A 27194-nucleotide genomic window follows, 5' to 3' on the forward strand; every position below is an offset into this window, starting at 1 on the left:
AAAATAATAAAATATTAGTTAGTTATGGAATATTCTTTGCTGTTAAGGCAATGGCAAAGTGCATAAAATCTGTCAGAGATGCCCTAGACACACCTGACCTCTGCAGCACGGGCTAGATGGTGTACAGTGGTCCCTTTAGATTAGATGTTTCTGCAGCTGTCCCCAGGACTCTTATCTGCCACAGTTTTTCTGCGACAAAGAGAAACTCCTGCCTCCACCCTTCCTGAACAAAAAGCTGCCTCTTGGGCACCAATAAGGCAGCAAAGAAACGCATTTCCACTACGCACCAAACTCAGTCCCGGTAACGCGGCCAGGCTGGCATCATTAATAATCTTGCATTACACCCTGGCGGAGTGCTGCGCACGAGGAGCCGACTCCCCATAGGCGCCGGCGGCTCCTTAGCTAGCGGGGGGGGGGGGGGGGGGCAGCAGAAAGAGGGAGGCGCCTGGGCACGTCCGCTTGGCACGCCCGGCCATTCCCCCCGGTGACGGGACCGCTCCAGATCGCCCATCTGTTTGCAGCCGCAGCACTTCCGCCGCGCCTTGGAGCCTTCTGAACTCCTCTCTAACAGCATCGCTGCCTGGAGGCGGGCCGATCGCGGTTTGCTCCGCCCGAGCGGGGAGACGCGCAAGGGTTTAAAGCGCGCACCGCAAGGCCCCGCGCAGTGAGGCGGCAGGACGGACGAGCGTGGTCTACAGGTACTGTAAGGCGCCGCGGGCCGGGGGTGCGGGTGGTGGAGGGGGCACTTGGGCACCGAAAGCTCCGCCCCACCCTCGTGTCGCAAACGCGCCACCGCTGCGGGTCCGGGTCCCGGGGGGAGCTGCCGGGCCCAGGGACGCGGTGGCCCGGCAGGGTTGCGGCGCATCCCGCTTACCGGCGGCGGGGAGGTCGCCCGGCCACGGGGAAGCCCCCGGGGCGCAGTGACGGGAAGCGGCCCGGCGAGGGAGCGGTGCGCGCGAGAGGAGGCGGCCCAGCGGAAGGAAGCCGCCGGGAGGAGGAGAATGGTGACAGGTCGCTTTCGCCCGCGGGGAACTAGAACGGAGAAGGCCCGTTCTGGGTTGGGCTTGCCCGCGCCCGCGCTTCCAGCCGTGGCGGGCGGGTGTGTTTGGCACTGCAGGGACCGGGCGGGCGGGGAAAGGGAGTGGGAGGGAAGGTGCAGTGCCGCCCGCCTTCTGCCTGAAGCAGAGCCTCTCTCGTGTTTCCGCGTTTGCCTTGGCCTCTCCTCGCCTTCCCACGGGATCCGTTCTGTGGCCTGCTGCTGATCTGACATCGGTGCCCCCCCCCTTTTTTTTTCTCCTGTTTCCAAAAGTAGGGGAGGAAAAAAAAACCAAACTCACACCCCTCAGTGAAAAGATGCAGCAGGTGAAAAACCTGAGCGGAAGGGAAAGGTTTAGGTGGAGCCGGTGAGAGTTACAGCAACAGAGTTGAGATGTACTAAAGCTTTTGAAACATCTTCCCTGCATGCAGTATTTTTGTCCTTACCCTTCTATTTAGTTCCCGTTACCCTTACCGGCCATACCAGCTTTGGTTCCTGTTTGTTATTCCCTTCGGTTCCTGACTGATAACTAAGTGGCCTCGAGTTCTGGTGCTTGAAAACTTGTTCACTTTCTCCAGTTATACCTTGTAACACCTCTCAAAGACTTCTGTGATGTGTCATTAGATCAAAAGGGCTGCAATTACTGTGTGATCTTTTTTTGTGTGATCGTGCTAACGTGCTCAGCAATCCTCCTTAACCGTGTGGCCAAGACAAGATCTGCAGCAGATCAGTAACAAATCGTTACAACACAGCAAACTGCTTATGAATGGTGATCGGGTGCAGTGCGACCTAATGAGCAGGTCATGATTCTGGAGAGTTTATGCGCCCCTTGGGGGTTAGAGGAAAGAACACAACCGCAGTGTTAAAAAGAAAAATACCACAAACCCACTTAATACGTTTTTATCCCTCTCTACAGAAAATCCAAACATGCTAATGGGCAAAATTCCATCTCTTCTAGCAGCCATATTCTCATAACACGTGTTGGCACTTGTTAAATATGAACTCACACTAATACAGATATTCTGAACACTATATTAAAAAATGGTTTATAACCAATCAAGTGTACAGATTAGAGCAACATCATGGAACACAAAGCCCTAGAAATACGGTTAGGTTAAACCAAAATTTCTTTACCACAAGAACCATTCCGTATTTTTGGTTCTCTTAACAACAGATATGTAACGTCTGCACAGGTGTATGCTAAGTACTTGAGAGTACATTTGAATTACCATATATCTCAATAAAAAGCAGTAAGCGTAGAATGAACATGAGCCTTTGAGCTTCCCTCCTCGATTTATCGCCTGACAATTTTAGGCAACGTCAGCCAACACCTTATCCTAAGTAGATTACCAAAATAAGTAGTCTTTTCTTGAAAACCTGGCTAGAGACTGCTATTCTGTGATACCCACCAACAAAAAACTTTGGGTTTGAAATAAGTCTTCAGATCAAAGAGTACTACTCTACCTCACTAGCTCACTACTCAATGACGAAAAGAGAAGTGGCATCCTAATAGTAGAGCATGGCCAAGGAAGAGGGTTCTATCCCACCTTATGGGAAAATTCCCTCTGTTGAATATTATCCAGCTCATTTCGGCAGGTATCTTTTGATTTCAGAAGTTATTGCTGCTTCTGAATTTCCAAGCCTTCTGATTACAGTGATTACATGCTGCTTGGTAGGAGCAAGTATTAGCAATATAAATAGGAACAAAGTCCTATATTGCAGTTTGAGGGATGGCTGGGTTTTGTCATGTTATGTGGTATTGAATGGCAAGCCCAGGCTATCAATAGTTTTAATGCAACTTTAGAGATTCAGCATTCAAAAAACACACATTTAATTTGCATTCACAACAAAAGCATGTGCAATTCTTACTACCTAGATGCATAATTACTGTTAGCCTATGAAAAACCATCTGTGAAAAACCACAGATATGTGACTTTGAACCAATTATTGAAAGGGAGACACCAAACAAAGAAGCAAGATGTTAGTTGATGCTACTTTAAAGCCTCACAACTGAGTTCAGGCCTTTGTACCTCTGGCACCCACCCCATCTGTGCAACAGTCAGTAGCACCACCCCAAGAAAGCCAAGCAAGCTAGAGAACCATCAGCAGAAACTTCCAGAGAGACAAGAAGTTCACCAAGAGCAGCAGTACATGTTCTTGGCACTACCATGAGTCATTATGCTGCACGGCTGTAAAGGAACTTAAAAAAAAAAAACAACAACCCAACACACAAAAAAAACCTAATAAAACAAAAAAACCCCAACCAAACCCACAAGCAAAACAAAAAGTCTTCTCTCCCCTAACAACTCTTGGGCTTACCTTCTTACTAAACGAATGCAGCCATATCCTTGCTCCTGTGCTCATAATGCAGGCTAGCACCCCAGCAAACCAAAATCTGCCTTCTTTCAAAACCAGGAAAGCCAAAGAAAACTCTGCAGAGAGCACACTGTCCTAGATGTAAAGAGCATGTTCCCTATCTATGCAACGACAGCTCACAGGGTATATATACACTTGGAAGAGGAAGCTCTTGCTTTCTCTCTTCTACAGACACAAACTTTTTTGGTTTTTTTTAATTAAATTTACCCTTTCCTATTTTGGCTTGTCAGTATTGAACTGACCAGACAATTCCCAAATCTGCCCATAAACATCTCTCTTCCTGCAGACACCTACCTTCTACAAACACTTTCTCTGCCTCCTCAGTTCCCAGACGCCAGAAAGAGGCTGTGGTAATCAGGCTGTAGCTGATGCTGATAACAACATTAAGCAACCTTTTCAGTTAGAGACTTGATGATGCAGGTGCACAGTAGTTCACAGGAATTAGCAGTCATGTGTGGTTTGAAAAAGTTTGGAATCCCTTTGCCACACTATTTACAGCTCTTAATTACCAGAGTAAGCCAATCCACTGTTGCTGGTAGTGGCACTTTGAAATCGCGCCTTTCTCCCAGCTCTGTGTATCTGTGTCATAGTCATCCAAGAGGAATGGAAACTGGACAGCCCTGCTAGTCTCTTGGATTTTGACTTTTCTGAGGGAACTCCTTATCTGATGTAAGGTGCTCAAGGTAAAAGTTCAGCGGGGAAAAAAAAAAACAGAGCTTGTGGTTTACACCTGTGCTAGCAAGGCAGCTTGTTGGTATGTGCTAAAGGTACCGGCTGTCTAGCCTTCTTTTAAGGTTTTTCCTTCTGAGAGACGCATTAGGCAAGGGAGCACCACAGCTTTGTCAAAGGCTTAAAATTATTCTGGCATCCACTGGGCTTTACTTGTCTGTCCATTTCATAGGCTCCCACAAGCTCTCTTTCTCTCTTGGTGCACTTAGGAGTTAATACGAGCCTTTACAACTTCTTTGTTCCTCTTCTTTTTGAAACATAGGGGAGAAGTTGCCTTATATCCCACCACAGTCCTTCCTAGTGCTTGTCTCCTTAGATTTAGACAGCTGTGAAAGTAAGTTTCCCATAGATGCTGTGTTCCTTGTTTCACCTTCAAGAGAAACCTTTTGTTTCTTTGTTTTAAGCTTCAAGCAAACCCTTAGAGCTGGGTTCGAAAAGATGTGTAAATAGTAGCTTAGAGTTATATTGGGCACCTGACACGCTCATGTTCAGGCAATTTAGAAAATGAGATACCTATCAGAATCATGAGGCATTTCCTGCCTTTGGGACAATAGTCCTTGATTTTTCTGGGTTTCAGTTTTTGCAACTGTGACGTGTAGTGACACTACTGATTTACTATGTATTATATGGATAAAACCTATTTATTAACAGCACTTTGAGATCATCAGGTAAAGAAATGGTTTCAGATTGATTTAATATAACTGTAATAGTGTGACAGGATAAATCTTTGCGATCCTAAGGTCCGATCCTGTGAGAGCCGCAGCATCTTTGATTTCAAACTGAGGCCCTTTGTTCATAAGGGTCACCAGAGTATATATTTGTGTCCCGCTCCTTACACAGGCACTTCTTTAGTGGAACAGCTAAATGCTTGATAATGGCACTTCTTTTTCATCCTTTATACTACAGGTCCAGAAGCGCTAAGTACTTGATTCTGTTTTAATAGCTAAGCCACAAAGACTGCAAAAATGTCTCTGGAAGATATCCATATGAACACCCAGGATTTGCTTGAAAAAAGAAAATTAGATGCTGGAGGATTTGGAACAATTTCTTTATGCCATCACAAGAAACATGGAGATGTAGTATTAAAAAAAGTGTATACAGGACCCCAGCGTACCGAGTAAGTTACAGATCTTAGTTCTGATTTTTATCTTTCAGTTGGTTTAAGGAATCCTTCAAACTCAATGGGGATAAATCTAAATAAAGTGTAATAATTTCGGATCTTTGGATTCTGGAGATACTGTATGTGAAGAAAATACCCCTAAGAGAATACTAGCGAATTCTTGCAAATTTTCCTTTTTTCTCTCACAAGCCAACTTTTTAAGTTGAACTCATTGTTGCAGTGAGGTTCCTCTTTTCTGTTGCAAGGTTGGCACTACTATGAGTTGTTGAGAATTGAGGGGACTCTTGCACACTTAAGGAAATGCAGGAACTCCGTAGGCACATGATATTTTCAAACTTGCAGATCAGTTTTCAATACAGTTGTCCAACTGTAGATGTCCACTAAGAACACAACACACATATGAGCGATCAGCAGGATTCCAACCCTCCATGTATAATACCACGAATGTAACTCCCGCACCCTCTGCTTTAATTCAAGGATTGAATTAGCTCTTGATTTCAGTGGATTCAGGTCCCATTGCAGCTCTACTACCTCACAGCTGTAACAGTCTTAAAGCTTTCCCATGAGTCATTCACTGGAGAGAGACAAAACCCCATAGAATCAACTAGGTTGGAAAAGACTTTTAAGACCATCAAGTCCAATCATTATGTTCTATTTGTTTGGGTTATGGTAAACATCCCCCCATCCCCCCAGCAGAAAGGGGATTAAGAGATTCTAGTAGTTTGCAGACTGCAGTGACAGTTTGGGATGAACACAGTTAAAACATACAAGCCTGCCAGCTTTATTTTGGGGTTTGTGTATTTCTTTCTCACCATACAGGCTCATAAGTTAATTATTCCTTAAAGTATTGAACCAAAAATCTAAAGCGAATTTATAACTGAGCCTAATGCAAACAAACATATCACTTTCTTCTCTAGTACTACAGAGAAACACAGAGGGAGAAAGCATTAGCAAGCAGCATAGACTCAAGATTTTCTTACATCTTTTTGCCTGATGACAAAAACAAGAGCAATAGTAAAAATACCACCCCTTCTTCTATTTATTATAATGGGTACCATCCTTCTTAATACCCTTAGTTAGCTCCCAGCTGTGTATCTGTGACTATTGGTGGGTTGTACTGGGGCCCAGATAAAGAGTTAGGCTTTAAATTCGTCCTAAACCAGTAATTGTTAGTAAATGTTATGATCCAGTATGTGGATGGATCCCCCATATTAAATCCATTTTGAATATGAACAGGAATACCAGCCCTTTGGGAAAGAGACTTGTATAGATCCCTGTACAAGAGGTAGTGGAGTGACTTGGCCCTCTTGTCCAAAGACTTTCAGCCCTGTCCTGATCCCACCCCAGTTCAGGATGCTTATGCACTTTCTGAAAAGCAAGCCTTAAGATCAGGCTGAGCAGACAGTCTCTGTGCAAGGCATTTCAGCAGACACTTAGAGAATATAACCTGACATGAGCAAAGCTGTATCAATTCAAAACTAGGGGAAGGTGTGGTTCATCTTACAGTGGATCTAGGGATGTTGAAATTTATGGCCATCGTTTTCATTATGAATCAACAGGATTTTCATCCCTGTGTTCTTTCTAGTCTGGCACCTAAGTTCAGTGTGATTTCTGTTTTACAGTTATAATACTTCTCTCCTTGAAGAAGGCAGGATTATGCACAGACTGCAGCATGAGCGTGTGGTAAAACTACTAGGTGTCATTTTGGAAGATGGAAACTACTCACTTGTGATGGAGTATGTGAAACGGGGGGACATGATGAAAGTTCTACAGAAAGTGAGCAGTGAATTGCTTCATCCCTTTTGCTTTTCCTTAGAGTTGATAAGATACTTGAAAGGGACAGGACGTTGCTGGTATCTCCAGAGAACGGAGCCTTTAGATTCTCATTTTCTTTTCTGTATTAGAGCCAGTGGCAGCCCTGCCTTCTCTAGAGACAGCAGAGGACAACTGTGACTTTCCTGTGCATCACAGAAGAGCAGACCACAGTTATAGGTTCAAAGTTACAGGAGTGTGGAGAATTTGCTAAAGAAAACTGCTTTTGTAAATATGGAGTGACTCTAGAATTGTTTTAAATTTAGATTCAAGAAGGACCTTAGTTCTTTTTTACCATGGCTTGAGCAGAGGTTCTCTTGGGACTGAGAAAGAAACTTTTTTAAAGACTATTTTTTAACTTGATGGTTGTAATACCATTTTTTAATAGATAGTACTTATTCTTTATTTTAGCTCTCCGTGCCTTTGTCAGTGAAAGGGCGTTTCGTGCTGGAGATTATAGAAGGAATGCTTTATCTGCATGAGCAAGGCTTCGTACACAAAGACCTAAAACCGGAAAACATCCTTGTGGACAAAGACTTCCACATTAAGGTACTGGTTAGAATGTAAATGGAGAAAGCTGGTGATCTGGGTTGGAAGAACCCAGTTTGACCACACTGGTTAGTTTTCCTGATTGGAAAATGAACTCCATTGTACGCTATCACTAAGAGAACAGTACCAGTGGATCACTGAAGTATGGTGGCCTATACAATGTCTGAGATCTGCACAATCTTCCCACAACTGTGGGGGGGGAAAAAAATCACTAATGGTATTAAAAAAAAATGAATAATATTGTTGAGAATTAATGAACTACAAAAAAAAAAAAATACAGCTAGAAAGAAAAAACAAACCTTTATGCCTAGAGATTGAAACAAAATAGAATTTCTTATGGATCGGGTCTTTTGCTCTTTGTTGCTGTAATTTCTTCTCCTGCCTTTACCTCCTCCTCTTTATACTTTTCCTTCTTTTGCCTATTACCTTTTCCTCTTTTGTCTCCCTCTTTTTTCCCTTAGTCATCATTTTTAAATGACAGCCAGCAGCTACAAAAAAAGCAGCAGGAGACTACTTCAAAGAATGGTTCATAATCCTGTTCCAAAGCCCTTCTATTAACTTTACTGGGCTTTTGGATCAAGACACATAGATATAGAGCCTACTGCTGAATAAACCTGAGTAGAATTTGCAGCAGTCCTCAACAGATGTCCTGTCTCTGGTCAAGGTGAGTTGCTAAAAAAATCACCCCATTACAGTTTGAAACTACAGAATAAGTTCCTATGAAGAGCGCTCTATCATTTGGTATTTCTCTCACATTAGTTAGTGAGAAGTTGTTTTACAAGGTTAATATAGTAGCAAGTCCTAGTGCAGTATGAGCAGCATGCAGATAAGAGAGATAAACTGTATTTAAAAATAAACAAACAACCCCCCCCCAAAAAAAAACAACAGCAAACAAACAAAAAATAAAAGCTCACCCAAACAAACACACCAAACCATCATGATCTGCTTTAAATGTAAATTGGATGGGGTTTTTTGGTTTCAGCTTATATGGACAGGACCAAACTAGGCTATCATCACACTGCCTGACAAGCTGAACTGGAGCCCAGGATCAAATTCAGAATCAGATCAGACTTAAGGAGCTTGATCAAAAGTATAATTTAAGGCAGTTGTATGATCTATCTGCTTGAATGTGTCTAACATTGCCAGTATTTATAAAGGGAAACAGTTGTTCTAGGAAACTGCAAATGTGGGAAGATTTACATAATATCTTCCTCTAACACATTAGACCTCCTCTCACTTTTAGACATGAACCTGCACTCCTGGTTCCTCAGCAGGATGTCACTTACATTTTCCTTTTACTCTGAATATATGACTTTTAAATTTAGCCCAAAGTTTCATAAACTCAAAGGGACAATAAGCTAGTTATAGGCGATGAGAGAGAAAAGAAAAGCCAGTTAAAAGTGAGGCAAGGTGCCACCTCAGTATTTTTCACTTCTTTTTTCCTTACATTGTGCAGTCATTCCAAGTGGGTTAAATTAAGAATGAAGGTTCAGCCTAATGGTTACCTATTGGCAGTGATACTTTATTGAAGATTTAAAAAAAAAAAAAAAAAAAAAAAGGCAAATCGTTTGTTTTCCTTTCTTGTATTTGCATTTTTTAGCAGTGTTTCATTTTTAGATAAGTTATTACCAGCTATTCATTATCAGATTGAGCACTGCATGAAATACTTGTTTATCTCCTCTTGATCATGGCACTAGCTCCGATGTGTCTCATTTTTCAGATTGCAGATTTCGGTGTTGCGTCCTGTAAGAGCTGGAGTCGCCTGACCCAAGAAGAGACTGGCCGACAGAAGCAAATCAACAGCGTTTGTCAGAACAATGCTGGGACTCTTTTCTATATGGCCCCAGAGCATTTAAGCAATGTTCACATAAAACCTGGAGAGAAATCAGATGTTTACAGCTTCGGCATAGTGATGTGGGCAATTTTTGCTAACAAAGAGCCATACGAACGTAAGTTACGTCCAAAAGGATGCTATCATAAAGTTAAGTTACAAATGTTAAGCATTTAAAGTTATAAAATTAAGATTAGCAGATTAACTCACCTATGCCCAAGAACAGTGCCTGTTCTTCACCTCATGGCCAGTAAGAGGCATTAGTTGCATCATTCCTGACTTTTAAACATGGACAAGAACATCTAAATTGAAATTCTGGCACGAGCCTGATCTATACACATCCACATGATGGGGGCATAAACCTGCACTCAGTGGCAGAAGCTAGATAAACCTATGGCAGGCCAAGATGGAATCTTCGATGTTACTTTCATTTTCTGAGGTGGACTAGTTATGCGTGGGGTTTTTTAACAGGAGCAATCACATAGCCAGTTACTGCTTCTCAGCTGTGTGGCGTGAGTTGCTCAACATGCAGTAATGTGCTCATATAGAACAATAGGAGCAAACTGTGAAATTCCAGAGTAAAATGTTTGTCATTTTGAATGGATTTTTTGCTAAATGTTTCCTGTGTCGCCATCTTTGTGTACCCAGTGCAAAGCATAACTGAGATACAGGTGCTGTAGAGCTAAATCCATTACTCTAGTCACACTGGGTATGTCTTAGATATAAAAGTAAATCCATTAATCTTAAAATAAATCTCTAACCCATGGAAGTTAGGGCAGAGGATTCAAATTCACTAATGTGAGAATAGTAGCTGTAACTCAGAGATCTTTGAAATCTTTTGCATATCCACAAACACACAGGGAACTGCTTCATTTTTTATTTCTTCGGTATTTCTTTTACCTATGGAAAGGTAGCAAAACCCATGATCGGAATCTGATTTTATTTTTCAGATAGTATAAATTATTCTCAGATTTGGTTTGCCATCACGTGTGGAAACAGGCCAGACATAGAGGAGATCCCTGGTGAATGTCCAGTGGAGATTACTGACTTAATGAAACAATGCTGGATGCAAGAGTCAGAGAAACGGCCAACCTTTGCAGGTAAGGCACTGCTTTAGGTTTCTTTTTGTTACTTGTCCATCAATAGTTTGTAATGCAGTAAAACAAACTTGAGTGTTTTCCTCTTAAAATACAAGTTTTTGCTTTGAAAATAGAAATATCAATTCACATGCCCAGTAAAGCATGCTCCCTGTACCCCAACTAAAAATGGGATCCGGTCCAACATTTACAGATTTGAGAAATACTCGTAAGTGAATGGAGCTAAGACGTTTTATACTTGCTGATAATTTGTCTTTAGCATAGTATAATCTTCCTGCTGAAATTTACAGAAAAGCTGACATCAGGGGATATAATATATCTTGGCTATGACTGAGAAAATACCCTATTGAAACTAGCTTCAAAATCTGTCTGGTTTAGCCTTCCATGAGCAATACAATAGCCTTTGACTAGCTAATCAGCCTTTCTTACAGTCAGATCCCAAAATGCTTATAGTCAGTAAAAGTCTTGCCTGAGGGGGCTGGGAAGGAGACTTAAGAGCATTCAGCAAATAAGTCAAAATTCTTTAACTCCTCTTGCCTCTACTTTCTGTCTCAATATGTGGTGCCAAAAAACCACCAAAAAAACCAACTCAAATAAAACATCCTATAAAACAAAAGCCTCTACGCATAACAGGAAACTGAGGTTTGGATTTAGCCAGGAGTGTCAAGAGCTTCGTATACAACAGGCATGTACTTAAATACTCAGAGGAAATTTGTATAACAGGAGGAAGCCATCTACTATTTCCATATTTAACCTGCATAATCTACTGCTAATGGATTGAGTTTATGCTTGCACTGGGTCTTAGATTCTAATTTTCTCATATGCAAAATACTGATATTTACCATATTTGCAGATTATTTCAGTAATTTCATCTTTAGCAGAGATGGGATAATTCTTTACCAGATAGCTGAATGTAATTGAATGTAGCTTATTTCTTAAAATGTAGCAACCAATCTTTTGGCCAGTCAATTTGAGGAAAGGAGCTGTCAGACGCAGATCGTAGACGGGGAGCTTTCACCCTGAAAAGCAATACAACAACAACAAGGACGAAAAAATCACTAGAAATCATCCTGTTCTTGTTTGTATATTAAGACGAAATGAGCCATGTGAACAGATTCCAAATGTATATATGACTTTCCTGTTTCTGGCTTCATACAAATCTTTATTCAATCCTTATCCATCAAAATTGTTAATGGTATAAATCACTTATTTTCTATTGAAAACCACTTTCACGTACTTCTTTCCTTTTTGCAGAAATTAGTCAAAGATACAGGCCATTTTACTGCCAAAATCTAGAAAACAATATTGACACTGATGTGGAGAAATTAAAAGTGAGTAACTTGCTAAGCATTTTAAAGTGTCAGTTCCCCATAACCCCTCTCTCCAATCCCAGTTACGTCCAGATTCTGTCACTTTCAGACTGATAAGACTTGACCGAGCTGATTTCCTTCTGTGATTAAAATGGCTGGATTTGCAAGGGAGGAGAGAGCAGTGCACATCATTTACTTCAACACTTCCTCCCGAAATACTATTGTATCTAAGTTTGGGTGTTGCTGTCTGGGTGGGCAGATGAAAACAGGTTGGATGGTGAGCCAGAGAGTAGCGGTTAATGGGTTGTACTTCTTTACCTGGAAGCCGGTAACAACTGCAGTAGTGGAGAGGTCTGCTGTACCAGGTCCTTTCCTAGTGTACTTCTGTGTCAGCGACCTGACAGCAGTGATGGAGTGTACTTTCATAAGGTGCGCAGGTGACACAAAACTAGAAGGACCAGTCAATACAGTCACAAGGGCAAGGCTGCCAGCTGCAGGCTGGAGAACTTGTGAAATTCAGAAAGGACAAATGCAACATGTTGCACCTGGAATAATCCCTGGCTTCAGTGTCAGCTGGGGTCTGCCTGGCCAGGGAGCAGCACTGCTGAGAAGGACCTCAGGGTAGTGGTGAGCAGCAACCTGGGCACCAGCCAGAGCCTCCATGGCAGTCAGGAAGGCCAGCAGCAGGAGCAGATAAGCTCAGCACTTGTTCGTCCTGCCATATGAGTTGTGGCTGAGGAACCAGGACTATCTCAGCCCAGACATGCAATGTTTCCTCATTCTACCTACGAAAAGTTATTGAGAAGATAGAGAGCAAGCTCTTCACAGCAGTGATAGTAGGAGGACATGAGACAGCAGACATAAACTGAAACAAGGGAGATTCAAACTGGATATAAGAGGGGAAAAAAAACCCCCAAACTTCCCTATGAGGACAGCCAAGCAGTGGAGCAAGTTATCTAAGGAGGTTGTCCAGTCACCATCGTTGGAGGGTTTCAACACCCAACTGCACAACTCTGATCCCATAAGTGACCCTGTTTTCAGCAGGAGGTGGGCCTGAGATCCCCCAAGGTCTGTTGCCACCTGAGTGACACTGATTCTATGACAATACTTTGCAAAAGCTCCTCATATATCCATTAAGTTTCACTCATTAAATAAATGTTATTCCTAGAGATTCAAAAGTGGCAGAATCGGATATAGACTACATGTACAAAAGCCTCTGTAAATTCTTGGTAATCTGTGTACTACATTCATCTAAAGAGTCCCAGCTTGCTTGAGAGCAGGAAGCTCTACTGCAGTAATAACAAGGAAAATTTTAAATCAGATGTTTTTGCTGAGTATCCAAGTCAGTTTCTCTTCCTTCTGTGTCTGTAGGTTTGTAAGTTATGATAAAGAATGTTTTTTTGACTGAAAATAAGAGAATGAGAACTTCTTGGGCAGATTTTATTACAGATTTTATGAATTTACTCACTTCTGTAGTACTGACAGCTGTCAGTGAGAACTCCTGGCATTGGACTTAGAATTTTAATCTTTGCAATGAATTGAGGCTCAGAAGAGTACATACCCAGTTATTTTAAATAAGAAAACAACTTCCTTCATGAAACCGTTCATTTAAAGTTTTCTTTAAAGTGCTTCCTTCTGTCACCAAGTCTACAGTTGTGGAAACGAAAGTTTCTGGTTTAGGGAACGTGATGTTTATGAAATACTAGTGACTGTTGGAAAACACAGAGTTTTGCAAAATAAAGCTGATGGAACAAATTTCCTGGACTGATTTGACCACACTAACTCACAATGTGAAGTACATACATCTGATTTGTGATAGTGACCCTAAATCAGGATCATGGCCAATTATACTAGCTGTATTAGCTGTGTGCAATATACATTTCAAATCACAGGGATCAAAGGACTACTTGGAAAATGGGCCATGAGTCTTTTACTTTCTCGTGAAGGAAAGCATCCATTCTGATCAGGGCACAGAATGCAAGTACAGCCTCCAAGGCAAGTGAATGTGGTGAATGAACTATTAGTACAGCTTCAGTAGCAACATGAGTTAGAGCTTGCACACGCTTAGCCCCCCACTAGCAACTGTAGAAGCAGAGTCCACAGCCTCCTAAGTAAAAGGACCACAGAGTCACAGAATGGTTGAGATTGGAAGGGACCTCTGCAGGTCATCTGGTCCAACTGCCCTGCTCAAGAAGTTCAGTCATTCAAGTAAAATGTAAGGACCCAAGATTGTAAAGTGCTTTAAAATGTTATCTGTTGCTTTCAGAAGTAAGTAGATTTGTGGGGAGGGGGAGAGTGTAGCAGTTGTTGACTTTTTAATCTGTGAAAGTACTACTTGGGTTTAATTGAAAAAAAAAAAGATACTACTTTTAGAACTTATGAGTAAGGAGCACTGAGAGAAATAGAGAAATTTTTTTCAGGTAAAAAAATTTACTTCCAGGGAAGTCTGAATAATGGGAATAGCAGAAGATTAGAACAAGAATGGATTTTGCCTTCAATCTATTGAAGTGAGAATGAGGGTTTACAGAAAGGAAAATGTACTGCTTATTTCTGAAGATTTGCTTTAAACTCCTTCTTCATAATACTAGTCATAAAAGTCAGTGTGGTCATACCTGAATGTAAATCTTTCTCACCTCTTCCCTATTGATGAATATACTTAAAATAAATATAATCCACAGAACAGGGTGCACATTTGCTACCTTTACCTCAGCAGCATCTTCTCACCAAGATTGCTTGCAGAAAGTCTATTAAGTGCAAGACAGACAATCCAAAACCACTCTCTCTGGGTTAAGCTCATACTCATGTAAGGAAGGGTATTGTTTGGCCGACTCAGAGTATTGTATTCTGCAGTTGCATTGCAGTCCTTCCTCCTTTCATTGAACAAGAGATTTCACCCATCCGTAGCAAAGCAATGGGTATTTTTTGTTAGGCTATGCTCTCTGCAAGGGTACAGGATCTTCTCCCATACCCAGGTTCCCAGATTCATGGAATCTGTTCATCCTGGTCACTTTGCTGTGAAGCTGTGCCATTTCCTATTCTACAGAAACTCCCTTTGGTTAAACTTTTGCCTGTAAATTCTTTCTTATATGCAGGAAATGTGGCCGGTGTCAGATGAACTGCTGGATAGGATGCAATCCCTTCAAATAGATGCTGTAGCACACAATAGCAGTAATGCTCAAGCAGGTAAGACACTTACTAGCACATCATTATTCTATGCATTCTGCCAAAGATAAGGTTGTGTACATGTACAAAATAAGTGATCTTACCATTAAGGGGTTATGAACAGGCTTAATTATTCAGCATTTCAGAAAGAATTGTAATCACTGAAAAGATTAAATTTGCTGCCAGTCTCCCAAAAGTCATACTTAGATGAATTTTCTCTCCTTTCTCTCATATTTTCCATCACATCTTGGATGAGTTGCATGTTTCATGGTTTTATAGAGCTGTCTCACTAATATGTGATTATATAGTTACAGTTATGTAGAAATGTATCTGGAATTTTTTTTACCAAAGTTTTTTAATGGCAGAGGATATAGGATCATGTTTGCAACACCGATTTACAAGCAACAATGTCACATTCAGCAGAACTTAGATCTTGCTAAGTTTGCTCACACCATTTGAAAGGCATTATGAAATGAATAATGTTAAACTGTAACATACAACTAATAAGCCTTCCCCAAAGCTAGGTTTGCCATAACTGTTCTTCAGTAGAACTGATGGACTTTGTAGGGCAATACTACTGCTATATTTCGAAATGAGTATAATTACATTTCCCTAGCAGAAATAATCACATATGGCTGCAGCAGATTACGTGTTTTAAGTACAAAAGGCTTTATTGTGAATCTACACTGCAGAAAGATACTATCTTGACAGCCTGTCAAAGTCAGGTTTTTCTCTCCAGTCAATGGGCATTACTCAGATAGTGGTAGTGAAAGATACCCCACAGGATCTGTTCATACATCTCAAACTTGCCCTGGAGAACGGATGCCATGTAGTTTATGCTAATACTGAATCGCTAACAGCTGTCACTTTTGATGAGGTCGTTTCTGTATTAGATCATTCCCCCCATTCCCTCTCTAGCAGCAGTAACAAAAGAAGCAGAGTGAGTCAGACTGGAGGTGTACTAATATACAGACATAAAAAGGAACTAGTCTGAATTCATGTAATTGGGGGGGGATGGGACACGACACAGTTCACTGGCATTATCTGCCCTAAACAGAAGCACATACATATGCTTTATTCCAGTTTTACAGTGGTCTGTAAGAGTCCCTTGTTTTAGGCAATGTACATTGTACAGACAACTGTGAAGCTTTCAGAACTTTTTAAGGAAGCATCTGTAGTCCTACCCTTAAAAACATAAGAACAAATAGTAACTAGCAGATTTTTACATTCTTTTTTAATCTTGGAATGCTGCAGCATGATCCAGATCATAACTCAATCTAGTTCAAGATTGAAGTGGAGCTTCCTTTGATAGTGAGAATTAGTTTGAAGGATGTAGATGACAGATTATTTTATTTGGTAGGCATTTCTTGTAAAAGTGTATTCTTTGGGACTATAAAGAATAAACAAGACAAAAAGGATTAATCACAAAATACGCAGGCAGGATATTTTACGTCATGATGTGCAAACATGACTTAAATGACAAATAATTTGTGCTGTATGAAATAACACCTATTACAGTGGGGTTATTTTCAATCATTTTACACTCTAATTTTGCACTTATTAAACCCCAGTTAATGTCAGTGGAGACATAGCAGTAAATCAGACCCTGCGAATGCCTGCAGGTACTATTTGTTTCAGTGGTTGAGAACTTCATGTCAATATGAGCATGCAATGAATTCTGACACCACTTAAGTAAGTGGGGTTTTGATATCGGTAGCTTAAACAAGCCTGTACTTCCTAGATAAAAGCTTGTAATACTTCTCTGTAAAGGCATTTATAAAATAAAACTCAGCTTCTGCTGGAAGGGATGAAATATTTCACCTTTTATATATTACCATAATATTAAAGGTAGATTAATAGATTCTAGTATCATCACGACAAGCTATATAATTGCATTTGGATGTATTTAAAATATTTAAATTTTCTCCCTTTCAGATCAGCCTAATTCTCTACACAGTATTCAAGGTCCCATGACCAGTCAGGTTAATGAAGACCTGTTTGCTGCCTCCCCTGAGAACCAGCCTGTTGAAAGCTGTGAGACCCCACTTACGTCTACTGATAATCTAGAAAGAAAACTTCAGTGTGAATACAACTACCATGTATATGGGAGCCGGATGGATAAAGCAGTTCTACCTATAGTATACACCCCTGAAATGAGAGAGGAAGAAAGGAGACGACGAGTTTCCTATGATCCGCTTTCAAAGCCATCTCCTACTCCTCAATGGAGTGAGCTGTATTCCAGAGCTGAAAAAACAAGATCAAACACTAATCCATGTGTTTGGCCAGCTGCAATAACACCAAAACAGGGAACTGTAGATATTTTTTACGGGATAAACCCTAACGGTCTTCTAATGGGAAACACAGATGCTGCCTATGGCTTGTGTTCAGCCAGTACTTTTAACCTAGGTACACCTGTGCCTGAATCTGGCCTAAACCCACAGCCACAAACCAATGTAAACTGGTATTCAAAGAATGCAGACACAGATACAGGTGAGATTCCTCCTCCTCCAACACCTATGTTTCTGAAAACACACTTGTTCTCTAAAAATTAAGTGGTCAGTAGTGTCTTGTAGTTTGCGTAACACTTACTGCTAGCAGTTGCTCTGCAATGTAGCAAAGGGGAACTTATTTCATGAAGTTCTCTGTCTGCTTGACATTACTTTGTGTTGCTGAAACACTATCTTTGGCTTCATTATGCTGCTTTCACTGATTTCAGGCTGTCAATTTCAAGTGAACCATTTCTAAAGCATCAGTGTAATAGAGAAGCATCAGACTCAATACCTAACTCTTCAGCTACCAACCAAGTAATAGCAAACGGCAGATACTGCTACAGCAGGTACCAAAACAAAGAGCTGCTATCAGTCATTCTAGGAAAGCAATCGAGAACTATTGACTCTCAAAAATGTAACATTCATACTATAGGTTCTGCTTGTGCAGAAACATCATTTATAGCATTTCAGAAAATAAATGGGTATTTTTAGCTTGATTTGCAGAAAGGTAGGAGACTCTTGAGCTCAGGGACCCAACAAGGAGCTGAGGCTCATAACTGGTTTCTCCAGAGACCGGTGGCTGATGCTGATGGGGAGCTTCTGTTGGTATTTGCTAGTGAGCTGTGGCATAGAAACGTGTGGAGACAAAGAAAGAAGAGAACACTAGGCCTTGGCAAAAAGTATAAATAAAATGGTAACTAGAGACCTGTAAGATGTAACTTTCAGGACCTAGAAATGAAAGATATGTTAGCCTGTTCCTGTTAAATATTGAATATTTTTTGTGGCATTCTTTTCCAGATCATCTCACAAGAATGCCTAGCTGTTTACAGGCAGAATGCTACAAAGGTGTTATTCTGTTACATTATTTATGCAAAGGCTGGGATTAGTTATTTATGTGAGTTTATTTATTGAAATGAATCAGAGCTGTCATGCCTCAAGGCAGGGATTAGATCCATCGACATCACTAATAAAGTAATGTTATTATAGTTATTATAGTCAAGAAAAAGTTTACCAAATGCTGCATAAGTGGGTAATGAGGGAAGGTGCCAAAGGTGCTACAGTTGGAAAGCTTGCCAAAGCCCTTTTTAGCTGCCAAAGACTGGATCTCCTTACTAGTTTAATGCAAATCAATGAGGAATAAATTGCCAGAGAATGGGAGGAAAATTAGGGTATTTTTTCCTGAAGACCTTCCAATAACAAGTAATAATCCTGAACAGGCTTTCTGGAGCTATAGTTATTATAGGCAGGCTGCATGGAATAGCATGGCAGATATTGGACTAAGATGCAGAAGAGCTGCATTACAGCTCTTCCATTGCTGTGTCAGGTGATCATAACTCAGCCACTCTTGCTGCCCCAACATAAGTTCAAGAGCTCATCTGTGGGCATCCAAAACAATTACTGCCCTGGGCTGGAAGTTGCATCTCTGCCAAACATTACTGCCACCAGCAGAAGATGCAGTGGTGTCCATGCCTTTGCTAGAGCCAGTCACAAGCAGCATGCTAATATAAACGACAGTCAGCCTCAGCAGTAAGCAGTAGGAGCACACTTGGGAGTTTGGAATTTGCCAATTTGAAGACCTGCTGTGAGGCAGCTCAGCCCATAACTGTTGTGTGCTGTGTTCCCACACTGCTATCTATTAGCCAGGTATTCATATACCCATGTGGAAGCCCATTGCCCTCACTGGGATCCAAGGGCAGTTAAAGCTATTAGTCATTGAGCAAAACCCTGATAAGGTTATTGCTTTAAGAGAGTTATTCAAAGGGATATAATAATTAAAAAGCTTCTTGTCTCTTTGTATTTAAGAGCACAAACTGTAGCTATACTGTTACAAATATGGCAGTCATTTTTAAATACACTTGCTTTTTTATTTACATAATGCTTTTGACATTTGTTTTGTTTTCCCTTTTTGTTTAGGTAACACAGATTCCACTTCTTTCACAAGGGGAACTTTTAGACCATATCCCAGCGTGCCCAGAGCAAGCATAGGTAAGTGCTGTAGCCTCTATCTACCCTGGTAGCCCACAGGCTATGCATTGCATCCTGACCAGTAAAGCAGAAAACTTCAGGATCTTGAAATAATTTATGTCATTGCTTAACACCTCTAACCATAGTTATCAGTACCAGTGTGCAAAAGTAATTCCTGTTTCTAGAAGGACCTGTACACACCATTAAATGTGTATTTGATGGATCAAGGACAATATCTTTTTCTATGTGAAAGAGCTTTTAAAAACCTGAAGGCATTGTAACATCTCCTGCACAGCAAAACCACTCACTTTCTTAGATTAAATGCCACGTTGCTGTGACTCTACCCAGCTCCTGAACCACACATGCATTTGGGACACCTGTCCTTTCTTGCTCTGGATTTTGAACACAAACCTCTAGCTGCAGGCTTTGTGCTGATCACCCTTCCTTGAGGCACAGATCTCTACAGTTCAACTGTCTTAAGCCCCTGAAATTCTGTCCTGCCATTTAGGAGTTGTTAATATATGCTCCTTTCAAGATGTGTGGCTTGAGACACTCTGAACTCTTTAATTCACCCTTTCAAGGCTTGTCCAAGTTTTTAAGTGGCTTACACTTACAAAGAAAACTGGAAACAGCAGGTTTCTCCCTTCTTGACTATATGCTCCTTAGAGTCTTGACATAATGTCCCAAACGTGACAAGTAAGCAAAGCGTAGAAGCTTGGGAAAGGAGGTATACAAGCACAGTAACTTTTACTCTTAATATTGACAAAGCATTTGTCTATGTTTTCATATCTTGTGCTAGATTCGTTTTGCTACCAGTTAAGAAAATAACACATACATGAGATTTCTTAATTTTTTTGCTAAAAATATGAATGTATTTCCCAAGTCCCTCACCTCAAAACAAAAAAAAAGAAAAAAAAAAAAAAGATACAGGAATCATAATATTTTGAGACATGATAAAATGCATTCCTTTTGTGCAACTTCTAGAAACTAATCGTGCATACATATAAGTATTTCTGACTAGCAGTTTCAGGTTAACAAATATTAAATACATTTAATCAGATTTTCATGCAGGACCATAGATCTCCACATTTCACATTGCAATTGAGTGTCAAATAAAGATATTTGTGCATCTAATCCTCATTTTGGATGATTAAATACAGAGTTTGGTGTGTCATTTTAAGTATCTGTGCTTCAGTTTTATACCTAGGTTGTGATATTCACCATTTAAACTAGAGTTAGAACATTTGGTGGGTGATTATCCAAACAGAGTTCAGAAAACACTGTCAAAAGCATAGAAAACTGATGTCATCCAACATGACTAGAACAGTCAGTTTCATGTTATGTGTGGAAATCAGACAACTGTAAGCAAAAGACACCAAATTAGGTGTTTAACTAATCACATACAAATAAAACTACAGATGCAAGCTCACCGAGGTGCACACAATTTAGCAGTGCAATTAGTGCATATTGACTTTTATTGCTGAGGATTCAGGCCTTAAAATAAAGGAATAGCATTTTTTGGTAAGGCATCTTGGAAAACATTCTAGTCTTGCCTTAGAACCAAAAGTACAGAACAGGGGAAAAAATAAAAAAATATTAAAAAAAAGAGAAATGTTTTTGAAACAAACACTACACATGTAGTGCACTGGGAAAATAGATACAACTCAAGAATACACTCCTAGATCGCAGAGATGAAATACACTGTGGAAGAGAGATGCCATCAAGACAGCACAGTATAACATGGAGTATAGAAACTTTATGAGCAACTAGAAACAATTTTTTGTAGCGTCACAGAGCTTTGAAGTCACAACTGTAAACCTGGATGTACATCTATGAAAAGTAAAGCTGAGAGGCAGAAGAAGTAAAGCTTTAAGATTTAAGCAAAAAGTGCTTTCAAGTAAAAACTACTTTCTGAAGTTGTTAGCCAGCAAAAAGCGAGGCTGCTACCACACATTCCTAAAGTGCAGGGAACATTATTTATGTCTAGTAATTACCAGCATGTAAGGCTTGGTTATGCCACTTTGTCATAAAATAGAATAGGATTAGCTTTCACTTTGTGAAAGTACGTTTGAAAACACGCTTGCGGTTGCTGGTAAATGGCTATTTCTGCATTAAATGCAATAAAAACATTTAATCACTGCCCTTATTAGCAGAACTTTCTTCCTCCTTACCTCCTTCTCATGTTACTTCTTGACTTTTGAACAATATGCAGTTGATTATAAAATTGTATTAAATTCCCTTATACAGAAGATTCAGTCAAGTACAACATAACTAACAGTTCTGGAATTCAAATTGGATCCTACAATCACATGAAGATTGAAGAGCACAATCAGAACATCAGCACTTCTCCTATTGCTGCAGAAGAAGCTTATAGGTGTTATGAAGCAATTGGTGTATTTGGTAAGAGAAATATCTCCCTAGTTTTGATGTATTCTCCCCATATATTCATCTGAAAATCATTTGGTTTGGAATGTATGAAAGCAGTACAGCTTTCTCCCTCTGACACTTGAGAAATAATTGTTTGGGTCCTTTTCTTCTACGTGCGTAAGAGTGTATAAAACAAGTAAGTTTGTGCTAATACTGTTCTGTAATACCATGTACCTCATTTGTCCTGTACTTTTATGACCTCTTACGAGACACCAGATACAAGTATTGATGTATATGCATCAAGAGCAAGAGGAGTAACAACACTAAGATTGGTAGAAGCAAGGTTAGAATTGGCGGTCCTCACCTGACTATGTTCAGGTCATAGAATATCCTGAGTTGGAAGGGACCCATGGAAGTCACCAAGCCCAATGTCTGAAACCACACAGAGAAACCTAAAAGTTAAACCAGATATCTAAGAGCATTGCCCAAACGCTTCTTGACCACTGACAGGTTTGGGCGTGCAATCACTTCATTCCAGTAGAAATTGGAAGATTCTGAATTTCAGTTGATTTTTGTTGGTCCATACCAAATTAAACTATCCCTGTGTATTCCTAAGTAAACAAATGACTAGTGTCCCAGAATATAAAACATATCATACAGACAACAGTCAGCTGTGTCAGAACTCTAGGAAGGAGCTTTTCAATCTCATAGGTTTAAGCGACAAACTGTGATAGCCTCAGATCAAAAAGTAAGCCCAGCAACTGACCTGTGAACACATGTGTCCTGAAGTGTTTCTTCCCTGGCACCATCGGTTAAGACTGCCTTCAGTGAAATCCACTTCTGATTGTTATCACTAAAATTCTGTCTCCAGATATTAACAATAAGTGGTTGGGGAAGAACAGGTGGGATAGCAAAAGGAGCAGAAGAAACATTAAACAATGCCATTTTCTTATACTCTTTGCAGACAATGAAAGTGCCCTGACTGATGAACATCTGAATCTAGTGAGAGAGAAGTTGGCCAAACAGTGGAAGCACTGTGCTCGTAAACTGGGCTTCTGTGATCCTGAGATTGATGAAATTGATCATGACTATGAGCGAGATGGACTAAAAGAAAAAGTTTACCAAATGCTGCATAAGTGGGTAATGAGGGAAGGTGCCAAAGGTGCTACAGTTGGAAAGCTTGCCAAAGCCCTTTTTGGCTGCCAAAGACTGGATCTCCTTACTAGTTTAATGCAAATCAATGAGGAATAAATTGCCAGAGAATGGGAGGAAAATTAGGGTATTTTTTCCTGAAGACCTTCCAATAACAAGTAATAATCCTGAACAGGCTTTCTGGAGCTCTCTTTTTTGCACAAACTTTTTGGAATAAGTTTTTTCTGCCAAGCCATTCTCAGTGAATACATCCAGTAAATCAAAAAGTTTATGTCAAGATAATTTGCTTTCCAGAAGGATAAGCCAGGAGGGACCACAGCCAGGACAGCTGACCTGAACTAGCCAAAGGGACATTCCATACCACAGAATATCATGCTCAGTACATATAAACTGGGGGGAGCTAGCTGGAAGGGACCGAGTGCTGCTCAGGGATGGCCTGTATGTCAGTCAGCAAGTGGTGCATCACTGTTGGGGTGGTTTTTTTGTTTTATCTCTCTCTTTGTTATTACCCTTTTCATTATTATTATTATTAGGTTTAATTTTACATTACACTTTCTTTTAACTAAGCTGTTCTTATCTCAACCCACAGCTTGAGGCATAAGCTCCAGCAGGGGAGAGTTAAAAGCAAAAAAAAAAAAAGATGCCTTCAACTTCTGTGAGTTTACAAAACTGCATTCATTTTAATATGCTCATGCTCAATGTCAAACATGCAACTGTAAAAGAATTTCATATCATGAATTGTATTCAAAACTGAAAATATAGAAGTATCTGATATTGAATGGCCTCTGGGTATAATCAGCATAAAACCAACATAAAAGAGGCTCAGATGAAGTGTTTAAACCAAATGTGATGGAACCTTATGCGGAATTCTGCCATGTGTGCTATCCTTTCTTCTAGGAGGTCTTTCAGCTATCTACCTTTGCTGTCTTAGTCAGGGGTGCAGCAAAATGACATGGAAAAGAAACTGAAGCATTGGCATGCTACAGCAGTCTTTAACCACTGTTTCAATAGAGCAAGGTTTGATCACTTCCTAGGAAAAAGCAGTGACGTTTTTACTATCCGTTATGCAGAGCATTTTCTCTTTTGATCTATATGTCGCATCAAGCAGCTTTAAATAAACTATGCCACTTTTCTCTGATTGACTTTTCAACATTAAACTACAACAAATGAAAACCTTTCACCCTTGTAGGTACACAGAAAATAGAGTAAGAATCCCAGAGTCTCTGAAACACACCCAATCTTGTACATGGTGAGAAGGAGCTACAGGGAAACAAAGTAGGAAGGATGATCTAGTACAAGCAGGGCCACAGCAGAGGTAGCTAAAACCTGGGAGGGCTTTCTTCCCTGTGTCCTAGTGTCCTCTAGGCATTTTTCCACCCCTTCCCCATCCCAGTCTCTACAGAGTACAGAAAGTGCTGCTTGCAGCATGCCAGGTTTCCCTCCTAGCATACCAATGAGCACCAGGCGTCAGCTGACCAATGTTCATTCATTCCTCACCACATAACAGCACCTAGGGAAAGTGCAGCTCACTCTCTTATCCTTAATACAGCCCCTGGGGAGAAGGGAATGGGGGAGTTAGGATCAGAACAAATTCCAAAGTCCAGAAGCTATCTTTGTGCTGAAGAAAGTATTGCCTATGAGTGAAATGAAGGAGACCAGACTCCTGACTTATGCAGGATTTCCCTCTCCTCTACAATGCTAAGCGGGTCACTTCCTTTCTCTTTAGCACAGTTTCCTTGTCTTTTTGGTACAGACACTAACTTCTGCCAGAACTAAGGTGCGACCAGATAATAAGCATTAAAGCTTACAGAGCTCAGAGAGATGCTTGATGAGAGCTCTTTGAGGCAAAAATCCATGCTAATCACCTTAACAAAGCAGTAATACTGCTTGGATTTTGAGCAGTGGGTTGCAATTTCTGGCCACCCACATGCATCTCAAGTTGAGAGAATTAAATGCAGCATCAGAAGGGACATGGAGTCACTGAGTTCACTAAAATAGATTCATTCAATCCCTTCCAAAATCATATAAAGAACTGCCTTCTGAATGTTACTTTTGCCCTCTCCAAGGGAGAAGCTGCTGCTGCTTTTGTCCCAGAGTATTTAGAGCCATTTCGGGTCTCTGAATCTCTAGAATACCTGGTCTCTAGAATACCTGACTCTGTGAACAAAAGTTATACCAAGACTGCTTAGATTTACAGGCTGGAGATCATACTCAACTTTGAAATAATGAGACCGTCTCACATTGATGTATCTGCACTTGGGAACCTTGGATTTGTAATGCAGTTATTCATGAAAATATGAAAAGTACACAGATACTACTTAAGCTGACAGACATCTATTCTTTGCTTGCGTAAGAAAGATAACAGACAAACATAAGGAAAACAATTCTTAAATGCGTATCTGTGCCTTAGTTTCTTCATCAGTCTGAAATGTTCTTTGAGCCAAGGTACCTGGGATCTTGTACTACTAGCTGGTCTGCTTATGACAAAGCATCCTTTTCTTTGCTGTGTAAGCCCGGTTATTCTCAACTTGGCTAGTGTTCTAGCTAAATAGGCCTCCTGCTACAAAAACCTATGCTGCTACTCTCCACACTTCACAGCTTCAAAAGTACTTTCATGTCTACTCACTCTTTCTTGCTTGGAAGGTCAATACCAAATCATAGAAACATCAGCATTTTCACATCTTCATTCTGAATGTGGCAATTCACCACTACCCAAATCTTACCTCTTTATGTAGCTGCAGCAACAGGGGTTTGTTCCAAGGTGAAAACACTGTTTCCTGGAATGGTCAACATCCAAGAGGCACAAAAGCCCGAGTATCAAAACTGGCATGAAAATAGCAGGATATTGCACTTCATAGAAGTAGCTAAAATAAAAGAGGCAAACAGGATCAGTCAATATGTACACAGATTCAAGAAGCAATTCTACAGCAAGAAGCAAGATCTACAACAGTACCTGGATCACAAGGAACCCCAACCAGACACAGATACGGCTGTAACATAGCTAAGGCAGGAACTGATGGCCCTGTGCTAAGCTGAAATGAGGCTCCTTGGCCCATGAGCAGAGGGATGGGGGAGACCTCAGCTGAGGCCAATCATGGCCATTAAAGCCTATTAGTGCCCTGATGGCCCTGACAAATCAGCTGCTCCTTAAAAGCTCCAGATTTTAAAGCCCAGCTAATGGTAATGATTTTGGTGTCTTGTATGGGATCACTGCTGCCAATAGAAGAATCTCATGCGTGGATGAAAGTAATGCCTTTGGAGACCTAGAATTTGTCTTTTTACCTGATCTTCCAGCACGTCTCAAGTTGTGTACATGTTCCACTATGTCAATATAACTGACTTTTCTAGATTTTTCTACAACCTGAGGAAGTACAAAAATAGTAGATACATATTTTCTATCCAACCAGGAGTCAGAAGGCTACTTTGTCCCTTGCAATTTAATAGGCAAATTGAAAGATCTCACTGTTCTGCAGTTCTGACCCTCACAAGAATTTTGGGAAAATACTTGTGGGCTTGGAAATGGCATTTGAATCACTCTTTTCACTACTGTTCAGTTCTGTAAGGAACAAATCCATGCAGCATTGACAGTGCAGCCTGGCTGCAGGGACTGTGACGGTTCATCACAGGTGACAAAGTCCAAGGGTGCAGCAGTGATGCCCTCCAGAGCCTTGCATAATTCTGACAGCAGCAGCAGCCAGAAGCTGTCATTAAGCCAAGTTTCTGACTGTAGAGATGACCCTACTGGAGAAATGGGGCAACAAACACCATGGGGGAGCAAAATAATCACACGGGCAGTTAAGAGGGAAAGGAAAATCTGGGTCTGGGGAGACATCACCAGCAGAGCAGTGCTACCTCTTTTAAATGTGTTTGTTTGTTTTCTTTTTCTTTTCCATGCAATAGACAGAAATAGTTCCCACCAGAACCTGAACCATCAAGCAGTAACTAGACAGATGTTTTATGGGAGCAAACAGTACTAGTGCTCCATTTGTTCTCAACTCTTTCACAGGCTGTGCAAGAGTAAGCCTGTGTCTGGCTTGCTCAAAGCATTTTCTCTCCTCTCAGACAGTAATTTATGAGGAGAACATTTCTGAGAAATAGTTGGGCTGAAATACTTAATTCTCCCACTTGCGCACCATTATGTCTAAACCTGCTTTACTGACAAGACTGGATGTTCTGGTGAACTGGGTAGGTTAACAGTT

At 40.7% G+C, this 27194-nt stretch overlaps 1 protein-coding gene and 1 long non-coding RNA gene across 5 annotated transcripts in view; one reads left to right on the forward strand and one right to left on the reverse strand.

Moving 5' to 3' along the window:
* Positions 1-496: 496 nt before the first annotated feature.
* RIPK1 (receptor interacting serine/threonine kinase 1) lies at positions 497-24133 on the forward strand. Of its 4 annotated transcripts, none has more exons than XM_030502723.2 (12): positions 497-698; positions 5048-5258; positions 6884-7037; positions 7485-7622; positions 9343-9571; positions 10404-10553; positions 11805-11881; positions 14953-15043; positions 16958-17512; positions 19426-19497; positions 21724-21876; positions 22808-24133. In XM_030502723.2, exons 2-12 carry the CDS (start codon positions 5107-5109, stop codon positions 23092-23094), a joined length of 2058 nt encoding a protein of 685 aa, XP_030358583.1. In that variant the 5' UTR covers positions 497-698; positions 5048-5106; the 3' UTR covers positions 23095-24133. The 4 variants fall into 4 exon arrangements, with proteins under 4 accessions (XP_030358583.1, XP_030358605.1, XP_030358616.1 ...); XM_030502745.1 differs by having other exon boundaries at positions 545-698; positions 5085-5258; XM_030502756.1 differs by lacking the exon at positions 497-698 and adding an exon at positions 791-1011 and having other exon boundaries at positions 5085-5258.
* Positions 10377-27194, reverse strand: part of LOC115615103 — a 37648-nt gene continuing 20830 nt past the window's right edge. The window contains exons 3-4 of the long non-coding RNA XR_003993949.1: positions 22208-25859; positions 10377-11569 (exon numbers count right to left, since the gene is read on the reverse strand). This is a non-coding gene — a long non-coding RNA (uncharacterized LOC115615103). The remainder of the gene's footprint in view (positions 11570-22207; positions 25860-27194) is intronic.

Source organism: Strigops habroptila, chromosome 1 (genome assembly GCF_004027225.2).
Source record: "Strigops habroptila isolate Jane chromosome 1, bStrHab1.2.pri, whole genome shotgun sequence".
Classification (NCBI taxonomy): Eukaryota; Metazoa; Chordata; class Aves; order Psittaciformes; family Psittacidae; genus Strigops; species Strigops habroptila.

Coding starts and splice junctions, on each gene's coding strand:
- RIPK1 (XM_030502723.2), top strand. CDS start 5,107: ATGTCTCTGGAAGATATCCATATGAACACCCAGGATTTGCTTGAAAAA. Junction 9,572..10,403: donor TAACAAAGAGCCATACGAAC/GTAAGTTACGTC, acceptor TTTATTTTTCAG/ATAGTATAAATTATTCTCAG. Junction 15,044..16,957: donor TAGCAGTAATGCTCAAGCAG/GTAAGACACTTA, acceptor TCTCCCTTTCAG/ATCAGCCTAATTCTCTACAC.